The 18995-nt window shown below is 38.6% G+C and overlaps 1 protein-coding gene across 1 annotated transcript; it reads left to right on the top strand.

The window, feature by feature from the left end:
- The first annotated feature begins 23 nt into the window (after nt 1–23).
- Nucleotides 24–17017, top strand: PLAA (phospholipase A2 activating protein). Its single transcript, XM_059492523.1, has 14 exons — nt 24–237; nt 2745–2938; nt 3855–3955; nt 4039–4159; nt 4489–4656; nt 5714–5849; nt 6357–6526; nt 8018–8175; nt 9260–9479; nt 11458–11526; nt 13062–13133; nt 13974–14075; nt 14681–14845; nt 16303–17017. Exons 1-14 carry the CDS (start codon nt 89–91, stop codon nt 16866–16868), a joined length of 2391 nt encoding a protein of 796 aa, XP_059348506.1. The 5' UTR covers nt 24–88; the 3' UTR covers nt 16869–17017.
- Nucleotides 17018–18995: the final 1978 nt, after the last annotated feature.

Here is an 18995-nt window from a genome sequence, read left to right as displayed (position 1 = left end):
TCTGTCCGGCGGCGCGCCCTGTGACGGCACATCCGGCACGACTTCCGGCGGCGCGCAGTCCGTGCTGTGTCAGGCCGGCGCTGTCGCCATGGCGGGTGAGGGCAGCATGTTCCGGCTGCGCTGCTCCCTGCTGGGGCACGGGCAGGACGTGCGCGGCCTCACCCGCGGCCTCTTCCCGGAAGGCAGCTTCGTGTCTGTCTCGCGGGACAGAACCGCGCGGCTCTGGGCCCCTGATGGGTGAGTGCTGGGCCGCGGTGGAGAGCGTGGAGGTGGCGCCACAGGGGCTCCGCCCGTGCCCCGCCGAGTTCGTCCGTGCAGTTGAGTTCTCCTCAGGGGCTGCCGGCACAATCGGTGGGGCCGAGAGAGGTGGCGGACGGCGGGAGCCTGTTCGCAGGCGGCGCTCGTGGTTGGCATTGTCACTTGTAGAGAGTCACGTTAGGGACCTTCAAGATCAGCTAGTCCCAGTCCCTCAGCTACGGGCATGGACACCTTTCACCAGAACACTTTGCTCAGAGCCCTGTCCATCCTGGCCTTTAGCACTCCCGAGAATGGGATATCCGCAACTTCTCTGAAGGGGCCCTGTAGGCCCTTTTAGATACTGGAAGGTTGCTATGAGGTCTGCATGTAATTTTCTCTTTTCCAGGCTGAGCAGGCCTAACTTCTGCATGCCTTTGGGAAAGTTGTATGTTTTAAAGCCGTTTGCTACACATCTATGTTATAGTGTGCTTTGGAAATGGGAACAATGCCATTAGTTCTAGGCGTCTTTTTTTCTAAGTGGTATCAATAACGTTGTTTCTACCTCATAGTATTCAGTGCCCAAGTAATCCTGCCAAGTAACAGTGCTGCTATTTTGACAGTAAGGCACTGTGCTTTGGAAAAAAGCACACAAAACAACTCCATCCTTTCTCACCCTTGTTAAACAAGCTTCTTTAAGTATTAAATGGAGTATGAAAAAAAACTGTACAGAAAATTAAATACACAAAGACATAGAAAAAGAAAAAATACCCCAAGATTAATTTTTCTGATATTCCACTAATATGTCTCCTACTAATTTGTGTAGTTGAATACACAGAGTCAAATTTTCAGCATATTGCCTTGACCAGAAGCAGACCAGATACACTGCTAAGCGATGTGTGTAGGCGATGTGGGGTATTGCTGGAAGCTACAGGATGTACCTCCTCCCAGACTATAGTTGTGTATTGTGATCTGTATTCTGAAGTTACTAGGCATGGATGTTCTTCCCATTGCCTTCATGTAAAATAGAAATAATTGACAAATTTGCTGAGTTCTTACATGTCTCTTCGTATTGCTCTCTGGAGCTCTGTGACTGAGGTGAAGGAAAACTAATCTTATTAAGTGGGTCTTACTGAGTCTCTTATCACAAGACAAAGAACTTGCTAAATTGCACAGAAATTTGCAGGAGGAAAGGAATTTAGTTCTAACCCACAGTTTTTGAGAACTTTGTGAGGAAGAAGACATAACTTACTTGTATCAACTGCAAATGTTGGTATTGATTATGCTTCTCTGCTTTGAAGGCTCAGGGACTACAGTAGTCAGGGTTCAGTGGATGAGCACACTGCTGTGTGCTGTTTTGGTTCAGCTTTTTCAAGAAGAGATGTTGCTCCTGTGATTTGTTCTATGTGCATCAAGGGGAGATCTTTTAGAATCTAGAGCGTATTGTGATTTTCTTACATATTTCAAGCTTGCCAAGCTTTAGGGTTTGAAGGAAAACGGTATGATATCATGTGATAGCTTTTGTTTTTGAAGGAGGGTGAATAAACACAGGCAAACATAACAAGCACACAACACCACAACCTACATGTTTATTCTATGGGAATAAGTAGCTTTTTTCCATTAGTGCTGTAACTGCTGAGATTGGCTGAGGATGAAGAAATGAAGGTGGTGGTTGAGTCAGTTATGATCTGTTTAACTTTTATTCCTCTGTAGTGCTCCTAATGAAGAGGCTACTTGGCTGAATACACTTGGCTGGCAGTAAACTACATTTCTGTGCTCTTACTTTAGCATGTACTTGGACATACATTTGAGTTTTCAGACAAAAAAAAAAGATGGTATAAAGACAAACTGTAGCTATTTATCATCAAATTTGGCAGAGTGTTTGCCAATGAGCAAGAAAGAACAAAAGTCCTTCCAGGCCTATCACTACATTGAAAAATAAGTGGAAAGCTTTAGTATTGGGTATGGGGAAGAATTCTGGTATTACAGTGACCTGATGAGGTCTTCAGGGTCAGAGAAGTGGACGAGAATCTTGGTTCATGATCAGAAGGCTGGATTTATTGATATATGATATATAATACATTATTACTATACTAAAAAGAATAAATAGAGAAGTTGCAGAGGCTGCTAAGCTAAGAATAGAATAGGAAAGAATGAATAACAAAGCAGAAAGTAAGGACAAATTCTCCTGTCAGCAAATCCAAACACTCACAGAGGACCAATCACAGCTGCACCTGTTGCATTCCACACCAGCCGATAACAATTGTTTACATTCTTCTTCTGGGGCCTCAGCTTCCCAGAAGATGAACAAATCCCAAAGAAAGGATTTCTATGAAAAAATGTCTGCGACATTCTGGGATGTAATTTTTGTCTTAAATTTCATTCTTTCTAGGCCATCTATAGTACTTATTCAGCACAAGACAAGCATGGTTGTTAATTAATAAGAGCTGTAATTTACTCAAAGTGCTGTTTCTGTCATGATTCTAAACTGATTATTATCTATGTTTTAGTCTTAACAGGGGTTTTACTGAGATGCACTGTATGAGTGGCCACTCAAATTTTGTATCTTGCGTGTGCATCATACCTCCAAGTGACCTCTACCCTCGTGGGCTGATTGCAACTGGTGGCAATGATCATAATATTTGCATTTTCACAGTTGACAACTCAGCTCCTCTTTACGTCCTTAAGGGTCATAAAAACACAGGTATGTAGTAATTGTACTTTGGGGATTTTTGCATAAAAGTTAACATGATTTATTAGAGAGGAACTGAAATCAAATTTATGAAACTCAGTTTTGATTTATTTGGTATCTAATGTAGCAAACTGTTTAATTATGTTCTCTGCAAGTAGGATTTTATAATCTTAATTCATGCAGTGACCATTCATTGCGAGGACTTCAAAGTTTGTCCTGATGAATGTTTGAACTTTCACTGTCTCTCTAAATTCCTGGCAATTGACAGAATGATTACTCTTTTGTCAAGAATTGCACTTTTCTTCTTCATGTATTAATTTTTTTGTCAAAGCTGATACAAGTGGAAAAAAAATGAGCTTCCTAAATAAACTTCCTCTGCCCATTTTGTTACTTAGATGAGTATTTAATATTAATTGGTGCTTTAAATACAGAGCTTTATGCTGTGTAAATTGCAGATTACCTTTCTACTAAATCTTTGAATCTCACCACAGTTTCTTGGTGGTAGTATTTTGCCCTCCAAGAAGGTGAGCTAAGTGTTTTTCATATGAAATAACTTCTTGAAGACATCAATTAATACCTTTCTGTCTCTTAAAAATGTCCTATTTGCATTAATTGTATGTCTTGGCTAGTTATCTCACCTGTTTGTCATCATATTCTAGTCCAAGAGAAGAGATCTGTGACTGAGAGAAGTATAAAAATATGAATGGCAAAAATATTTCAATTTTTTAAACGTAAAATTAAGAGAATTTTAAGCAACTTCTTTCTGGGTTGCAGTGCAAGTACAGTTCACTTAATTCTTCTCTAGAGTCCTCAACACTAAATATGCTACTAATACCAAATAAATCCTCTTAAATAAATCTCTTGAAATTACTTAAGATTTGTGGCAGTGCAGGGTACTTGTCAGTTCTGACTTAAATGTTCATTCCAGTTTGCAGCCTTTCATCTGGGAAATTTGGCACATTATTAAGTGGATCATGGGATACAACAGCAAAAGTCTGGTTGAATGACAGATGTATGATGACATTACAGGTATGAAGTTCCTCTACGTGAATGTGAAATAACTACTCTGAATTTGATTCTGACATGTCTTAACAATGTTGGGTTTTTTGCAGGGTCACACAGCTGCAATATGGGCAGTGAAGATACTTCCAGAACAGGGATTAATGTTGACTGGTTCAGCTGACAAAACTATAAAACTGTGGAAGGCAGGCAGATGTGAAAGAACATTCACTGGTAAATGTTGCTGCAGTTGATAATTTCATTGGTGTGGTCTGTTCTTGTCAAAAGAGAACAAACATTAAAATCTTACGAAAGCATAGATAAACTGAACAATATTTAGGCAGGATTTTGAAAGTAAACTACTTCTTGAAGTAGTTATATGTCCAGAGGCCACATGACTTCTAAAAACAAGATATTTTTCACAGAATTGTGAGGAATTTTTTTTTTCTAACTGTTCCAACAAAGATTTTTTGCCTGGATTTAGATGTGAGCTATACAGAAATGGTATACTGCTGCTAATGGAGACAATAACTGCATTAAAATTTTCTCTTCCTTTTGTAAAGGACATGAAGATTGTGTGAGAGGTTTAGCTATTCTCAGTGAAATGGAGTTCCTTTCCTGTGCTAATGATGCTAGTGTTCGAAGATGGCAGATCTCTGGCGAGTGTCTGCAGGTGTATTATGGACATACAAATTACATATACAGCATTTCTGTCTTCCCTCGATGTAAAGGTAGGATTCCTTCCCAACTGTTACACGAGATTTTTCAAAATGAAATGAGAGGGTGTGTATTCTGATTTTCTGTGCCACAGCCACAACTGAAGAACACCAGTAGCGTTTAATTTTTTTCTTACACCTAGTGCAAATAAGTGTAAGAAAATACACCTATTTGCACTAGGTGTAAGGAAAAAATAAAATACATTGAGATTGACTCCAAGTTGCACTGCTGTCAAAATTGCTCTGGCAGTATGTGGGATGAAAGGTCCTGGGTTATTCCTGATTGAAAGCTTAAGTAAAACTTAGATGAAACAGTAGGCAAAACTGTTGTCTTGGCTGCCACCTGTATTTCAGTGCTGTTGCAGAGTAGTAAAATAGTAATGTGTGGCATGCCAGTTTGAGATAATGTAAATTTAAATACTTCCACAATGTAGTTTAGGTTAAGAATTTCTTGTTATGAGGCTTAATTACGTTTGTTTTCAGAGTTAGAGATTTAGAGGTTCAGAACTAACTGTTGAGCCAGTTGCAGAAGAAATTCCAAGTCAGTGACCTTTGTGGGGAGTATTGGACGCTTGCACATTTGTTCAATAGGTCAAGTGCATGTGTATGGGGTAGTACATATATTGTAGACCTCCTGTGCCTTAAAATCCCTCATTGAGTAGTTTGTAGACTTTTAAAATTGCTTTATGTGTGTTTCCTGATAAAGCAGGCTTACCTTCCAAAACTCATTTTAAAACAAATGTGAACTTAAGCAACTGTAGTGCAAGATAAAACTATGATGAGTATAAAATTGTTCAAGCCCTTTAAAGGATGAAGGGATCTTTTTTGTCTTGGGCACAGTTTTATTCACTGTTTGGCTGCTTAATCTGCAATTTATGCACTTTGAATTTTTTGAGAAGGCAAATGAACAGTGGGGTGTTTTTACTCTCTACTTGTAATTGAGAGAACTACTAAATTGCAGAAAGATTCTTTTACTGTTGTGATTTTTAGATACCTAGTTTCAGAATAGCATCCATTATCATAGTGTGCTAAAATTGTACTTTAGAACTTTTTTACATCTTTTTATTTTCAGATTTTGTAACAACTGGAGAGGATAGATCTCTTAGAATCTGGAAACAAGGGGAATGTGCTCAAACAATCAGACTTCCAGCTCAGTCTGTGTGGTGCTGCTGTGTCTTAGACAATGGTGACATCGTAGTTGGTGCAAGGTATCCCAAGTTTTACTTTCAATATATTTGTAAATCCAAATCTGATAATCCTTGAAGAAATCGCCAGCATCACTTTGGATGTCAGTTTCATTTATATTTAAAAATAAAGCCATCAGAGTGTATGTGTGTTAAATTTAAACATGCACTGCACTACATCCATGAAGTAATTTTTTAATGTCATTCATAGAGGTAGAGTGAGTTCTTTGGAAATGTGGTAAATCATGAATAGACTTGAGAATAAATTTAGAAAACATGGTATAAAAACACTTTGCATAAGCATATTGTATCTTGACATTAAAGTGTTTCTGAAGACAGGGTTACCTGCTTGATTCCTTCTCTGTATGGTTTTAGTATGAGAGTGAATTCCTTTCATAGCTATAATTGGGAGGGGTAATTGAAAATAGTGATGGTTTATTGTGGCATAGAAGTCACCATTAGAATTTATCACAAAATATCACAATGACATTTAAAATAGTATTTCTATTCTAATCTTTTCTCTCCATTCAGTGATGGAATTATAAGGGTGTTTACAGAGTCCTTGGAACGTACAGCAAGTGCTGAAGAGATTCAGGCTTTTGAAAATGAGCTTGCCCAAGCATCCATTGACCCTAAAACTGGTGATTTAGGAGATATCAATGCTGATGACCTTCCTGGAAGAGAACACCTTAAGGATCCTGGTAAGTTACTATACTTCTGTCATGTCAGAGGTGCCTCCAAATATTGGTTGGAGGTATTGAAGCATCTGATGGTTTCAAATTAAAGCTTTAATCCCTTTTGATAGGGTTACCGAAGAAAATGGCTTAATTTTGCTCTGGTATCCTTTCACAGATTCTTTTGGAAACAGGACTCAAGGTTTTTTGGTTTTGGGGGTTTTCTTATTCTCATATGAGATAATTTAGAAAAAGGTGGAATTGATGCTACATTATGTTTGAGATATTTTCTATCTGTTCTGCCAGCTGTACCAAGAGTATGTGAAACAGGTAATTTGTAAAAGGAATACTGAACATGCAGGTTTTTTTCTTAATAAAAGTAGAAATACAAATTTTCTGCTTTAGCTTTTGGCTTGAAAGGTGGTCTTGATGGGCTCGGTTCACACTGTGTAGGTACTTGAGAATGCAGTAGAATCAGTAGTAAACATTATTCTTAAACAGACAAATACTTTTTCCCAAGGTGAAGTAACCGGTGACTTCAGCCCTTGGCTATGATTAGGAAGTGGCGTAGATCTTAGATCCACATGAAACTTTGCATCTTGTTAGACTATGGGAGAATGTCACTTTTCTTAATTGGTATCTCACTGAGAAGCTGATAAACTTCTAAAGTACTTGACCTAAGTATTGGTTTGGCCACTTAGTCGGCTGGCAGATACTGTTACCATAATTGTAAAATGCTCCTTAAGAAATCTGATATTCTTGTTGTGAGATGTAGTATTTTGTCTGGTTTTTGCTGGGATAGAGTTGATTTTCTCCATAGTAGCTATTATGAGGCTGTGTTTTGGATTTGTGTTTGAAAACAGGGCTGATAACACAGCATTGTTTTTGTTATTGCTGAGCAGGGCTTACACAGAGCCAAGGCCTTTGCTTCTCCTCACCACCCTACCGGTGAGGAGCCGAGGGTGTGCAGGGAGCTGGGAGGGGACACAGCTGGGACAGCTGACCCCAACTGATCCAAGGAATATCCCCATACCCATCCGCATATAGACTAGGGGGAAGAAGAAGGAAGTGAGAGGGGATACGGAGTGAGAGGGGTTTGGAGTGTTGGCGTTTGTCTCTCCAAGGAATTGTTGAGCCTGATGGAGCCTTGCTCCTCTGGAGACAGCTGAACACCTGACTGCCCTTGGGAAGTGCTGTATGAATTCCTTGTTTTGCTTTGCTTGTAGTTTTTGATTTACCTTTTTGCATGTAGTTTTTGATTTACCTTTTTAATTGTATCTCAATTGCCAAATTTTTCACTTCTGTTCATCTCATTCTTTCCTGCACCCCAACCATGAAGCCAGTGAATGTGTCTGTGTGGTGCTTAGTTGCCATCTGGGGTTAAACCATATATCTGCTGTGCTGTTGTTTCAAGTGTTGTTGAACTATTTTAAAATTTTTAATGCTGAGCACCATTTGAATATTTTTCTCTCCTAAAGTAAATAATATCCTTGAAATTGTTTAAATTCCTGCCTACAGGAACAAGAGATGGACAGACACGGCTTATTAAAGATAATGGGAAAGTAGAAGCATATCAATGGAGTGTAAGTGAAGGAAGATGGATAAAGATCGGTGATGTTGTTGGTTCTTCTGGAGCCACACAACAAACGTCTGGAAAAGTTTTATTTGAAGGAAAGGTATGTGCAAACTTTAATTTGTTTCATTCTTTCCTCAGTAACTGGTCTTTGTTCAGATAAAATATAATTTAGAAAACAGGTATTTAAAAAATATCTGTATTAGAAAACACGATTTTTTTGGATACCTTTGATATCAGAGGTAGAAGTCTAAGTGAGTACAGTATATTACTTAGAAAACACATTTTGTAAAATGAGCAAGCTAATGGACACAAATTATTTTGGAGAAAGGTAAACCATTAGTAGAGAAGTTGTCAAGTTCTATTGTATGTATTGTTAATACCTTAAGAAGTTAGTTTAAATATCCTTCCCAAAGGAAATGAACTTTATAATACAAGACTTACCTAAAATGTTAGGTACCAGACTTTCTGTCCTGCTTCTCTATAGTAACTATTGAACTTAAAGGTAAACTAACCTAAAGACATATAAGCTAAAAAATGTTTCCTTTACAGAAATATACACAGAAAAGCTTGTCAGGGTCCACCACAGAAGAAATGCCTCCAAAATACTGATTTTCACTCTCACAGATTTTAAAGAAGCATTAGGAAGTCATTTGCTAGCATTAGAAGTGTGCTTTTAAGAGTCAAATTTCTTGAGAGAAGAAATCAAATCAAGCAATCAATCAAATTGATTGCTCTATAGCGTTGGAGGGAGCCGGAGGTGTCAGTGAAAGTGACCTGATGCATCTTTACTTTGTAATATATGTGTACACTAATTACAATGATATGTTGTTTTACTCTGCTCTTCTTGAGCAGAGAATTCTGGAAAATACAGGCTTAAGTCTGTGATGGTTTTGACTGAGACACAGTTTGTATTCTTAGCAGCTGGTACAATGCTGTGTGTTTTGGATATAGTATAGCAACAGTGTTACAACACACTGATGTTTTGGCTATTGCTAAGTAATGTTTAGTGTTTAACCTAAATCAGCAAATGTTTACTTGCAGTCTCTCAGGAGAGTATTGCTGATATGTTCTGGAAGTAGCAGTGGTTGAAATTTTTAGGCTTAGGTTAGACTACATTTAATAGATCATTATGTAAAAAGTGCTGGAAGATTTCTAATGTGTTTTTATTTTTATTCCACTTAAAGGAATATGACTATGTTTTCACCATTGATGTAAATGAAAATGGGCCTTCCTACAAACTGCCATATAATATCACTGATGATCCCTGGCTGACTGCATACAACTTCCTGCAAAAGAATGATTTAAATCCTATGTTTCTGGATCAGGTGGCCAAGTTTATTATGGACAACACTAAGGGGCAAACACTGTTCACTACAAGTAATCAATTTTCAGATCCATTTACAGGTAAATATTTTAAACTTAAATGATGACATTAGATACTCTTCCGAGTTTTGTGTCTTCAGCACACTCTGACTGATCTTCGATACCATCATTAGTGAAGATGTGGAGCAGAACTGGATGCAGTACTGACTCCTGGGGTACACCACCAGTGGCTGGCTTCCAGTAAATGTAGTAGCACTGGCCACCATGCTCTGGCCACGGTTGTTCCAATCCATTTCACTTCCATAGAATCACTAAGATTGGAAAAGACCTCTAAGAATATTGAGTTCAGTCATTAACTGACCACTTCCATGTTCACCCCTAAATCATATCCTCATATTTGCATAGTTCTTTGGATACTTCAGAGATGATGATTCAGACACTTCCTTAGACAGCCTATTCCAATGCCAGACCACCCTTCCAGTATAGAACTTTTTCCTAATATCGAATCTAAACCTCTCCTGGTGCAGCTTGAGACCACTTCTTTGCATCCGTTTACTGGGAGAAGAGACTGACGCCCACCTTGATACCTTTCAAATTCTTGTAGAGAGCAGTAAGGTCCACCTGCGCCACTTAAACATCCCCAGTTCCTTCAGGTGCTTCTCATAAGACCTGTGCTCCAGATCCTTCACCAGCTGCATTGCCCTTTTTTGGACTTGCCTCCAATACCTCAATGTGTTTGTTGTCATGAGGGGCCCAGAACTGACCACAGGATTTGAGGTGTGGCCTTGCCAGGGCCATGTACAGAGGACAGTCACAGCCCTGGTCCTGCTGGGATAAAAGCCAAGGTACTGTTGTCCTTCTTGGCCACATAGACACACTCCTGGGTCATGGTCAGGCAGGTGATGATCAGCATTGCCAGATCCTTTTCTTCTGGGCAGCTTTCCAGCCACTCTGCCCCCAGCCTGTATCTCTCCACAGGGTTGTTGTGACCCGGGGAAGGACCCAGTACTTGTCCTTGTTGAGCATCATAGCATTGTCTATGCAGACAGACTTCAGTGTTGTAGGTCTTGAACTTCTTCTACAGATACTTTCATATCTTTAAATGATTGAGGGCAAAGGTTTTTTTTTTTTTGTTCTGAAAAAAAAACCCAAAAAACAAAGAATATTCAGCAAAATTCTAATCAAGCCAGTCGTATTTTTCAGTCTAGTCTTTTTTTTCCAGTGAAAGAAAAGTCCAGTTTTCATACAAAAAGTGCCAGATGCTGTTAGGGCAATTAATAAAATACAAAAATTTAGCCAGAGAATTAGTCCAAATACATAAATGTGAACCTTTTTCAGGCAGGAAATGGAACTAGAACAAGTTGATTACTGATAAGCTAAACCATTGTTAATCAATTATATTTAGCTTATCACATCTACAAAACAAACTAATTCAATTAATTTCACAAAGCTGAATTTTTGAAGAAAATAGCATTAACATAATTGAGCTAAATCTTTTTCTTGCAAGGGACTGAAAATGGGAATACAGGCTTGTTCGTTTATATGTAACTCTGAGAGTTGCAGTTATCCCAGAAGTAATTAGTTTGGAAAAGACCTCTGAGATCAAGTCTAACCTATAACTGAACAGCACCATGTCAGCTAGACCATGGTACTAAGTGCCACACATTCAGTCTTCCCTTTAACACCTCCACGACCTCCCTGCTCAGCTCATTCCAGTATCTAATCACCCTTTCTGTGAAAAAATTCTTCTTCATGTCCAACCTAAACCTCCCCCAGTGCAGTTTAAGGCTATGCCCTCTCCTCCTATCACATTGCCTATCACATTGCCTGGGAGAAGAGGCCATTCTCCAGCTGGCTACAGTCATCTTTCAGGAAGTTGTAGAGTGAGGTATGGTGTCCCCTGAGCCTTCTCTTCTCCAGGCTAAACAACCCCAACTCCCTCAGCTGCTCCTCTTAGAATAGGCAGTCCAGACCTTTCACCAGCTTTGTTACCCCTCTCTGGATTTTAATAACAGCAAGGTGTGTTTAATAGTCATTGCTTTTCTGACTGTTTGACTAGGTGCTGGACGTTATGTTCCAGGCTCTTCATCTGGATCAAGTGCAATACCTGGAGCAGACCCATTTACAGGTAATGGGAAATTCATATCTGTCTTCTGGCTAGCACTTAAGATACGCATTTCAGTCGTTTTCTGTTGCATTATGTGTTTAGCCCCAGACAGCTGTTTCTTACAGTTCTCTGTTTGGGGCAGTAGTGTGGAACAGCCTGGTAAAGTGGGCTCTGCCACTGCAAAGCATACGGAGATCTGTTCAGTTGAGGTAAGCCCTCTGCTGTTGGGTCTGCCTCATGTCACTCTGTCCACTACAGCAGAAGAGTAAGGACCTAAACCTTTTGTTTTGCCAGACTTCATAGTCATGAACCACACAAGATTAGGTATATTTATAGAGGTAGTTCTCTATATTCATTTTTACTTGGTTTTTTTACATGTCTTTATTGGTACCATGCTCCCCCTATTTTATATTCTGATCCTCACTGGTATAGCTATTGTAAAGTCCTCCTCACTAATTTAGTAATTGTGTTTGCAAAAACATTCCTAGTTCCAGCCCTGCATTGGTAGACTTCTCCCATCCCTGATTAGGAGCTCTTAGTCCTCAAGGAGGTTCCTGTAATCACTTGATGCCAAGATCTTGCCTGCAAAACCAGCCATGCAGTTAGTTGCGGACCCACTTGATAAGTCCATTTGTATTCAAGCATTTCTGCTTTGTTCAGAGTAACAAAGAAATGGCCTGAACTCTTCAGCCTTGTTCTCAGAGCCCTCTAATCACTCTTGAAATCCTCCAATACCTCCTTGGCAAAACCATTGATTGTCATGTGGAAGAGTAGCAGGGTAATAGTCTGAAGGCCAGGCAAGGCTTGGCAGTGTCTCTTTGGCATCCTGAGTCCTTGCCCCAGCAGACATATACCACACAAGTTACCAGGCCATATGCATAGGCAGGTGCCTCCCCACCATGCAGGAGGTTACTCTGCTTCCCATCACTGCTGCTTGCCTTTCATGTTTTTGCAGACATGAGGTGCAGTTTCAGCTGGCTTGTAACACATCACTGCTGGGTGTTGGTCCACACCAGTGCCAGAGCGCTCGCTGCCTGCTCTGCAGTTGCAGATCCACTGATAGAGCAGAAGCCTTTGTGCTGTTACTTCCCCGTCTTGACAGGCTTCTGTGTCCAGCTGTTTCTCCTCCATGGCTTTTGTGGCTCTGTGGTCTCTGCAGATGGAGGCCTCACTGAGGCCTCAGTGTGAAAGAGTCCAACTCCTACAGGAGAGTCACTGCCAGGGCAGTGTGCCCTCCTGCTGGAACTTGTCATAGATAAGGTATCTGCTGTGCTGAAGCCTTCTTCACCTGTGAGTGCCAGAGATCCCACAGTGTCCCACAGTGATGACACAGTGTCTCCCAGCTGTGAGCTCACAACTTGTGAATGCTGTCATCACCAACATCCTCACACAGGCATTGAGATTTAATCCTTAAAGAGGTGTTGAACACTACTTCGTAATTCCTTTAGTGCAGAAAAATAATTTTTAATAGTTTTGTTTGAAAAGTAGTAACTAAATACAGGTATACATAACCTCTTTATTGGTGGTGGTGTTTAAAAACTTGACATCTTTGTTAGGAGCTGGTCGGTACGTTCCTGGTTCAGCATCAAACACAGTTCCTCCAGTGGGCGGCGTTGATCCATTTACAGGTAAGAGAAAATGTCTGCCAGTGAAAAACATTCCTGATTGTTGGGTTTGTTTTTTTTTTCTCTAACATGAATTCTGCATTGATGCAAATTCATACTTTATCAAAAATAGCAGATTGAAGCTGCTTATTCTCTGAAATTAATCATAAAAGTGGGATAAGAGAGCCTTCCTTTGCATGCAGGAATCATGCACACAAGCTTTAAAATGTATAATAATAATAATCTTAGAGGATTATTGATCTCCTAGTAGTTGTGTTGTTGATCAGAGAAACTGATACATAGTTAATGGGCATTATGCAATATCAGCCACTAGACCTGTGAGTTTAAGAAATAATAATGGGTGCTGATAAAAGCTTTATATTGCTCATTAAAAAAGACATTTCAGGCTACTATTGCATGTGCCCTAACTTGGTCATGTCTGCAATGTAATGTCTTCTAATATGTAAACAGTTTCATTATGAAAATAATAAAAATACAAGATTTCAGGGGCAAAAGGGATATTTTTCCTAAAAAGATCCTTGCCATTTTTATGTGTTAACTACAGTAGCTGTTGCTATAAGTGACTGTGTATTTAGTTCACATAATTAAGAAATGACTGTTAATAATTTCAACTTGTAAACTTATACATGAGGGGGGAACAGTTTGTGAAGATACTGCTTTCAGTTTTAACCCCTGAATGTAAAAATAATGTAAGAAATGACAGCTGTTTGGATAGACATTCAGGGTTTTTCTCAAGAGATATTTTTCCAAGTAATGTCCAGCAGTAGAGAGTTACGGCTAGGACATCATTCTATATCAGACACCTTGGTACACTGTTGAATGCTCTGTATTGCCCTTCTGTAGGAATGGATGCCTACCAGTCAGCTGCAGCTAAAGTTGAAAATATTTATTTTCCGAAGAAAGATGCGGTCACCTTTGACCAGGCCAATCCTACACAGATACTGGGTCAGTGTTTTAATATTAAGGATTTTTTAAAATATTTTTGAAGTAATTTGACTGAGCTTTTTGAAAAAAACATTTCCTTAATGCTAGATCCATTACAATAATCTAATGATTTGTTTTTTAAATCACACTGAAGATTGAATATAGCACATGTCATAAGCAAAACATGATCACATGATTGAAGTAAAAATAAAAAAATTGTGATCACACTAAGAACATAGACCTTTAACCTTTTTACTACTTAATAAAAGAGTAAAAATAAATTGTATTTCAGTTATGAAAGCTCTATTGTTCTTATGACGCCTTTCTGCATTTTTATCTTCATGTAGGCATTTTCTAAAATTTTTCTACAAATTCTGAATCTTTGTGTCGCACTCTTAAAGTGGAATTATTAGTAGCAATCATTGTGATAATTAAAATCTTGAAATGAGAAATTATCAAATTGGAAAACATGTTTTAAAAAATCTGCCCCCCCCTCCCCCCCCCAAAACCACTCAATTGCAATAGTTGTTACTTGTTTATAAAGTGCTTTTGTAGTGTTTCATTTGAGATCTCGATTTCTGAAGTTCTGTTTTGGGAAAGTTGTGCCTCTTCTTTTGGTATTATAGGCAAATTAAAGGAACTTAATGGCAGTGCAGCTGAAGAACATAAGCTTACTGAAGATGACTTGATAATCCTAGAAAAGTTACTGTCTGCAACATGCAACACCTCTACGGAAACACCTACAGCACAGCAACTTCAGACTTTATGGAGAGCAATTAACTGGCCAGAAGGTAAACTCTTGCAATTGTGTTTAGCGTCATCTCATCAGTACTTCACCATGAATGAAAAGTCTTGTCATGCTGTATGTTACAGTGAGTCAGTCCCAAACACTTGATAGCCCAAGCAGAAAAGAGAAGATGAATAAAAGGTGCTGACAGCAGTGATCAGCTTCAGGGGTAAATTTGGTAATTGGTTGTCAAGTTTTGTTGGCAAAATAATTAACATAAAGAGGAAACTTGATATAAAAGTCAATTACGATTATTTCATTAGCAGGGCCATCCTCAAAAAGATGTGAGACTTGTCAGGAAATAGAGTAAGGAAGTACAAACTTGGCATTCTAAGCTGTTAGCAAATGAGAGATGAAATTATGAGATAAATTATGGGGGAAAAAAATCAAAAGTAGCTCCTGTTTAATATGGTAGACAAAAAGTTACTGATGCTATGCTATAGGACCAAAACTGCATTAGTGAAATGACATGCTGGAAGAATGGAAGTGGAGGTGATATAATTACATTTAATAATATTGTCAGCAATGATGGCTTGGAAAAGCTATTTTGGTTGTTACAGCACATTCTGGAAGAAACGATTGTTTGCATATACAAATATCTGAGAATGGTTAAAGTTAACTGCTTTTTTAAAATTGCAGTTAAAGATTTACTAATAGGAAAAACATTTCAATATTAAAAATTCATGCTCATTTTATAATATCACTTAATCAAACAGAGTTTTGCATAAAGAGGAGCTGGTGATGGCCAATGTCATACTTTCCAGACTCTTTGTATTGTACAAGGCATTAATTCTGAAGATGCTGCATATGTGCAGGAAAAAAACCTCTAATAAGATAAGTAGTTGGGCAGGTTTAGCTTTGATTTAGTTGAAAGCATTGGATACCAGTAGTAGATACAAGTAGACATATGTATTCAGAATCTGGGAAAGGAGGGACGTTACAAGGTTTCAGTTCAGTTTCCTTACAATGATTTCCAGCTCTTCAGTTTGGAATATATTTTTTATTTTCTTTTCTTGTAAGCAGTTTTGTACCTATACTGTACTGTAAGTTATGGAATGAGGACAAAGGGAGATGCTGTCTATGTAGGGGTGTTCAGTCACTGAACTTTCAGCTTTCAGAGACTTTTTTGGATTAGTTACCATATCTTGTGCTTATCTTCAGTGTTATCAGTTTGAGATTTTAGACAAAGAAAAGATTTTAAGATTTCTGCAAAGCCCTGTGTTAATCCTAAATTAAGGATTATGGATTTTTTAATGATAATTGAAGCGTGACTAGAATGGATTTGTCAATATTTGTCTTTATGAATGTGAAACAATTTATGCTTTACTTACGCATGAAACTGTTACTGTCTGTTCCCAAACCTGCAGGGCTAAGAAGGTCTGCATCTGAAAGAAACTCACTGATAAATTTACACATAATTTTAGTATTAATACTAAAATTTTGTTTTGTTTTGTTTCTTAGATATTGTCTTTCCAGCGCTAGACATTCTTAGATTGTCTGTCAGGCATCCCACTGTGAATGAAAACTTCTGCAGTGAAAAGGAGCATGTACAGTTTATCATCCTTCTTCTTAAATTTCTGAATCCTAAAGGCAAACAAGCAAACCAGCTGTTGGCACTTAGAGCTCTTTGCAATTGTTTTGTCAGCAATGCAGGCCAGAAGCTCATGATGGAACAGAGGGATGAAATAATGACACAAGCAATAGAAACGAAATCAGGCAATAATAAGAACATCCACATTGCACTGGCCACACTGACATTGAACTATGCTGTATGTTTACATAAAGTCAACAACGTTGAGGGCAAAGCTCAATGTTTATCGGTAATCAGCACAGTTATGGAAGTTGTTCAAGATCTTGAAGCTATTTTTAGACTGCTTGTGGCTCTTGGGACGCTAATCAGTGATGATACAAATGCTGTGCAATTAGCTAAGTCTCTGGGAGTTGATTCTCAAATAAAAAAGTATGCCTCTGTATCAGAACCAGCTAAAGTAAAAGAATGCTGTAGGTTTGTTCTTAATCTGTTATAATAATTTTCTTAGCACTTGGAAGACAGTGTATGCAGAAAAAAAGATGCTTTTGTTCATATTTTATGACAGACTATACTTGGGAAAATACTGTGGATTAATTAACTTGTTGCAAGATACAGAGCAAATAAAACTTTTTTCACTGCTTGTCATTGGACTGCTTTTCTGAAGTGATCAGTGCACAGAAACTTTGCAAGGAGTCTGGACATTGCTCATAAAAAATAGGACACCAAGAAGTCAAACTATATCAGTACTTACAGGTCATCCAGACAGAAAGGTAGGAAATGGCTGTTATTTAGTGACTGTCAACTCTGACACCCACCCCAAACACATTCTGTGTTCCAGCATGATTCGTCTGTTTCTTCACTGTGGGGTTTATTTCAGTGGATGAGGGGCCCTGAGATCTTAAGTTCAGCAGTGCATTTCACAAGCTTATTAGTTTACCTCAGTTAATATTAACCCTTGTGAAATAGCCTGGTAAGGAAATTTTTCAGCAGCTTTCTCCACTTCCTTTTGAAACAACTTTTATGGCTCTTACGTCTTTTAACCTAGGGCTAGATGACTTTTTGAGGGGTAGAACCTCTACCTGCCATATGGATGTTGTGTTTCCCTCATAAATTTGTATCTTGCAGCTTGTAAAATGGCGTGAACTTCTAGAGAAGCCTTTATCTTGACTTTTTAATTTCTAAGGACAGGAATACCCCACTAGTTAATAGCAGGTGTCTTATTCCATGTTGTGAAATCTAGATTATTAAAATAGGTCATCTTGAAGAGTGGGAGAGCTGTCTACACCTAGAGAACAGATTGAGCAGCAGAAGCTTGAAGAAGCTTCCTAAAGGTGGTTGGTGAACCCTGCCTGTCAGTGCTTTGAGTGTTTTGAGGCATTTGGACAATGTCCTTGATAAGAGGCTCTAATTTTTGTCCAGAAAATGGTCAGATCTCTTTACAACTGAAATACTCTGTTGTAAACTGCACAAACTATTTGAAGTCAAGTCTTACGAAGCAGATTTAACTTCGTAACTGTGGTGACTGTTGACAGGGAAAATAATAGTTTGCAACTTACTCCAGCAGATCTAAGATGTTCAGCAGAAAATGGAAATGTTATTTTCTACTACTGCAAGCGTTACAATTGGGTTCAGAATTAAGATGAGCTAAAGAGTATCAATGTTTAAGTTGCATTCTTCATTAGACTAATAAAATGGAAAACGGGAAAAAAGGGGTAAAATTCTGGCACATGAACTCCACACCCCATGATACCTGCCTATATTAGATGTGAAGAATTTTGTGACCAAGCGCTCTTAACTTTTGTTTGCTCCAGCTACCTGAACTAAGTTACTACACTGCTTCCAGCAAACTCTGTCTCTCAGATCTTTAGTTGCACACTTGTACAGTTACACTTTGGATCGATTTCCAGATAAATACCCTCACAGTTGTGATCATGGTCTGAGTCACACACTTTCTGATTTGATCTATTGGAGGTTCATATATGAGGCAGTCCAACGAATTATTTGTGATTTACAGTGCTTGATAGATGAACCCCTTCCTGGGAAAGCATCTAAGAAACTATCTTTAGGAAACATGTCTGTGAAATAATGTGCCTGTCTGTTGAATTTTGGTTGCCTACTATACAATTGTTCTTGAAGCTTCAGCTTTCTAATGTTGTGCTCTTCAACTGTGTTTGTACCTGTGCTATTTTCAGAAATTATACTTGTCTTAATATTTTTGGTTTATTATTGTGGGATTGCTCTGTTACAGATTATCTCTTTACGTGAAAATTGTTACGAATTTCTCAGACCAAAAATTAATGTTTATATTAATAAACATACTCTGGCAACTCCCAAGAAATGGTATATTAAAAGGTATTACAAAATTTACTTAAACTTGCAGAGAAATGATGAGGCACAGCAAAAAATCCTTCTGGGGACTGCAGCATTAAGTGTTAGGTGAGATAAACAAAGCAGGCCAGGATTGTTTGGAGAGAAAGATACCTGCTGCCACAGGGTACTGTGATACCAACCCATCCATGATCTAGCATCATCTGAGGAAGCAGCGATTGGGGAATTGCTTTTGCTTTTAAATGGCACTCTTTAGAACTCCATTGTGGTTCTTGTCAGTATCCACATGCATAAA

This window comes from Ammospiza nelsoni, chromosome Z (assembly GCF_027579445.1).
Source record: "Ammospiza nelsoni isolate bAmmNel1 chromosome Z, bAmmNel1.pri, whole genome shotgun sequence".
Classification (NCBI taxonomy): domain Eukaryota; kingdom Metazoa; phylum Chordata; class Aves; order Passeriformes; family Passerellidae; genus Ammospiza; species Ammospiza nelsoni.
This window is presented reverse-complemented; position numbering and strand designations above follow the sequence as displayed.

Excerpts from the sequence above, each read along its gene's own strand:
- PLAA (XM_059492523.1), top strand. The coding sequence starts at position 89 with ATGGCGGGTGAGGGCAGCATGTTCCGGCTGCGCTGCTCCCTGCTGGGG. Across the intron at positions 5,850-6,356 it reads GACATCGTAGTTGGTGCAAG|TGATGGAATTATAAGGGTGT; the intron begins GTATCCCAAGTT and ends CTCTCCATTCAG. Across the intron at positions 13,134-13,973 it reads CGGCGTTGATCCATTTACAG|GAATGGATGCCTACCAGTCA; the intron begins GTAAGAGAAAAT and ends GCCCTTCTGTAG.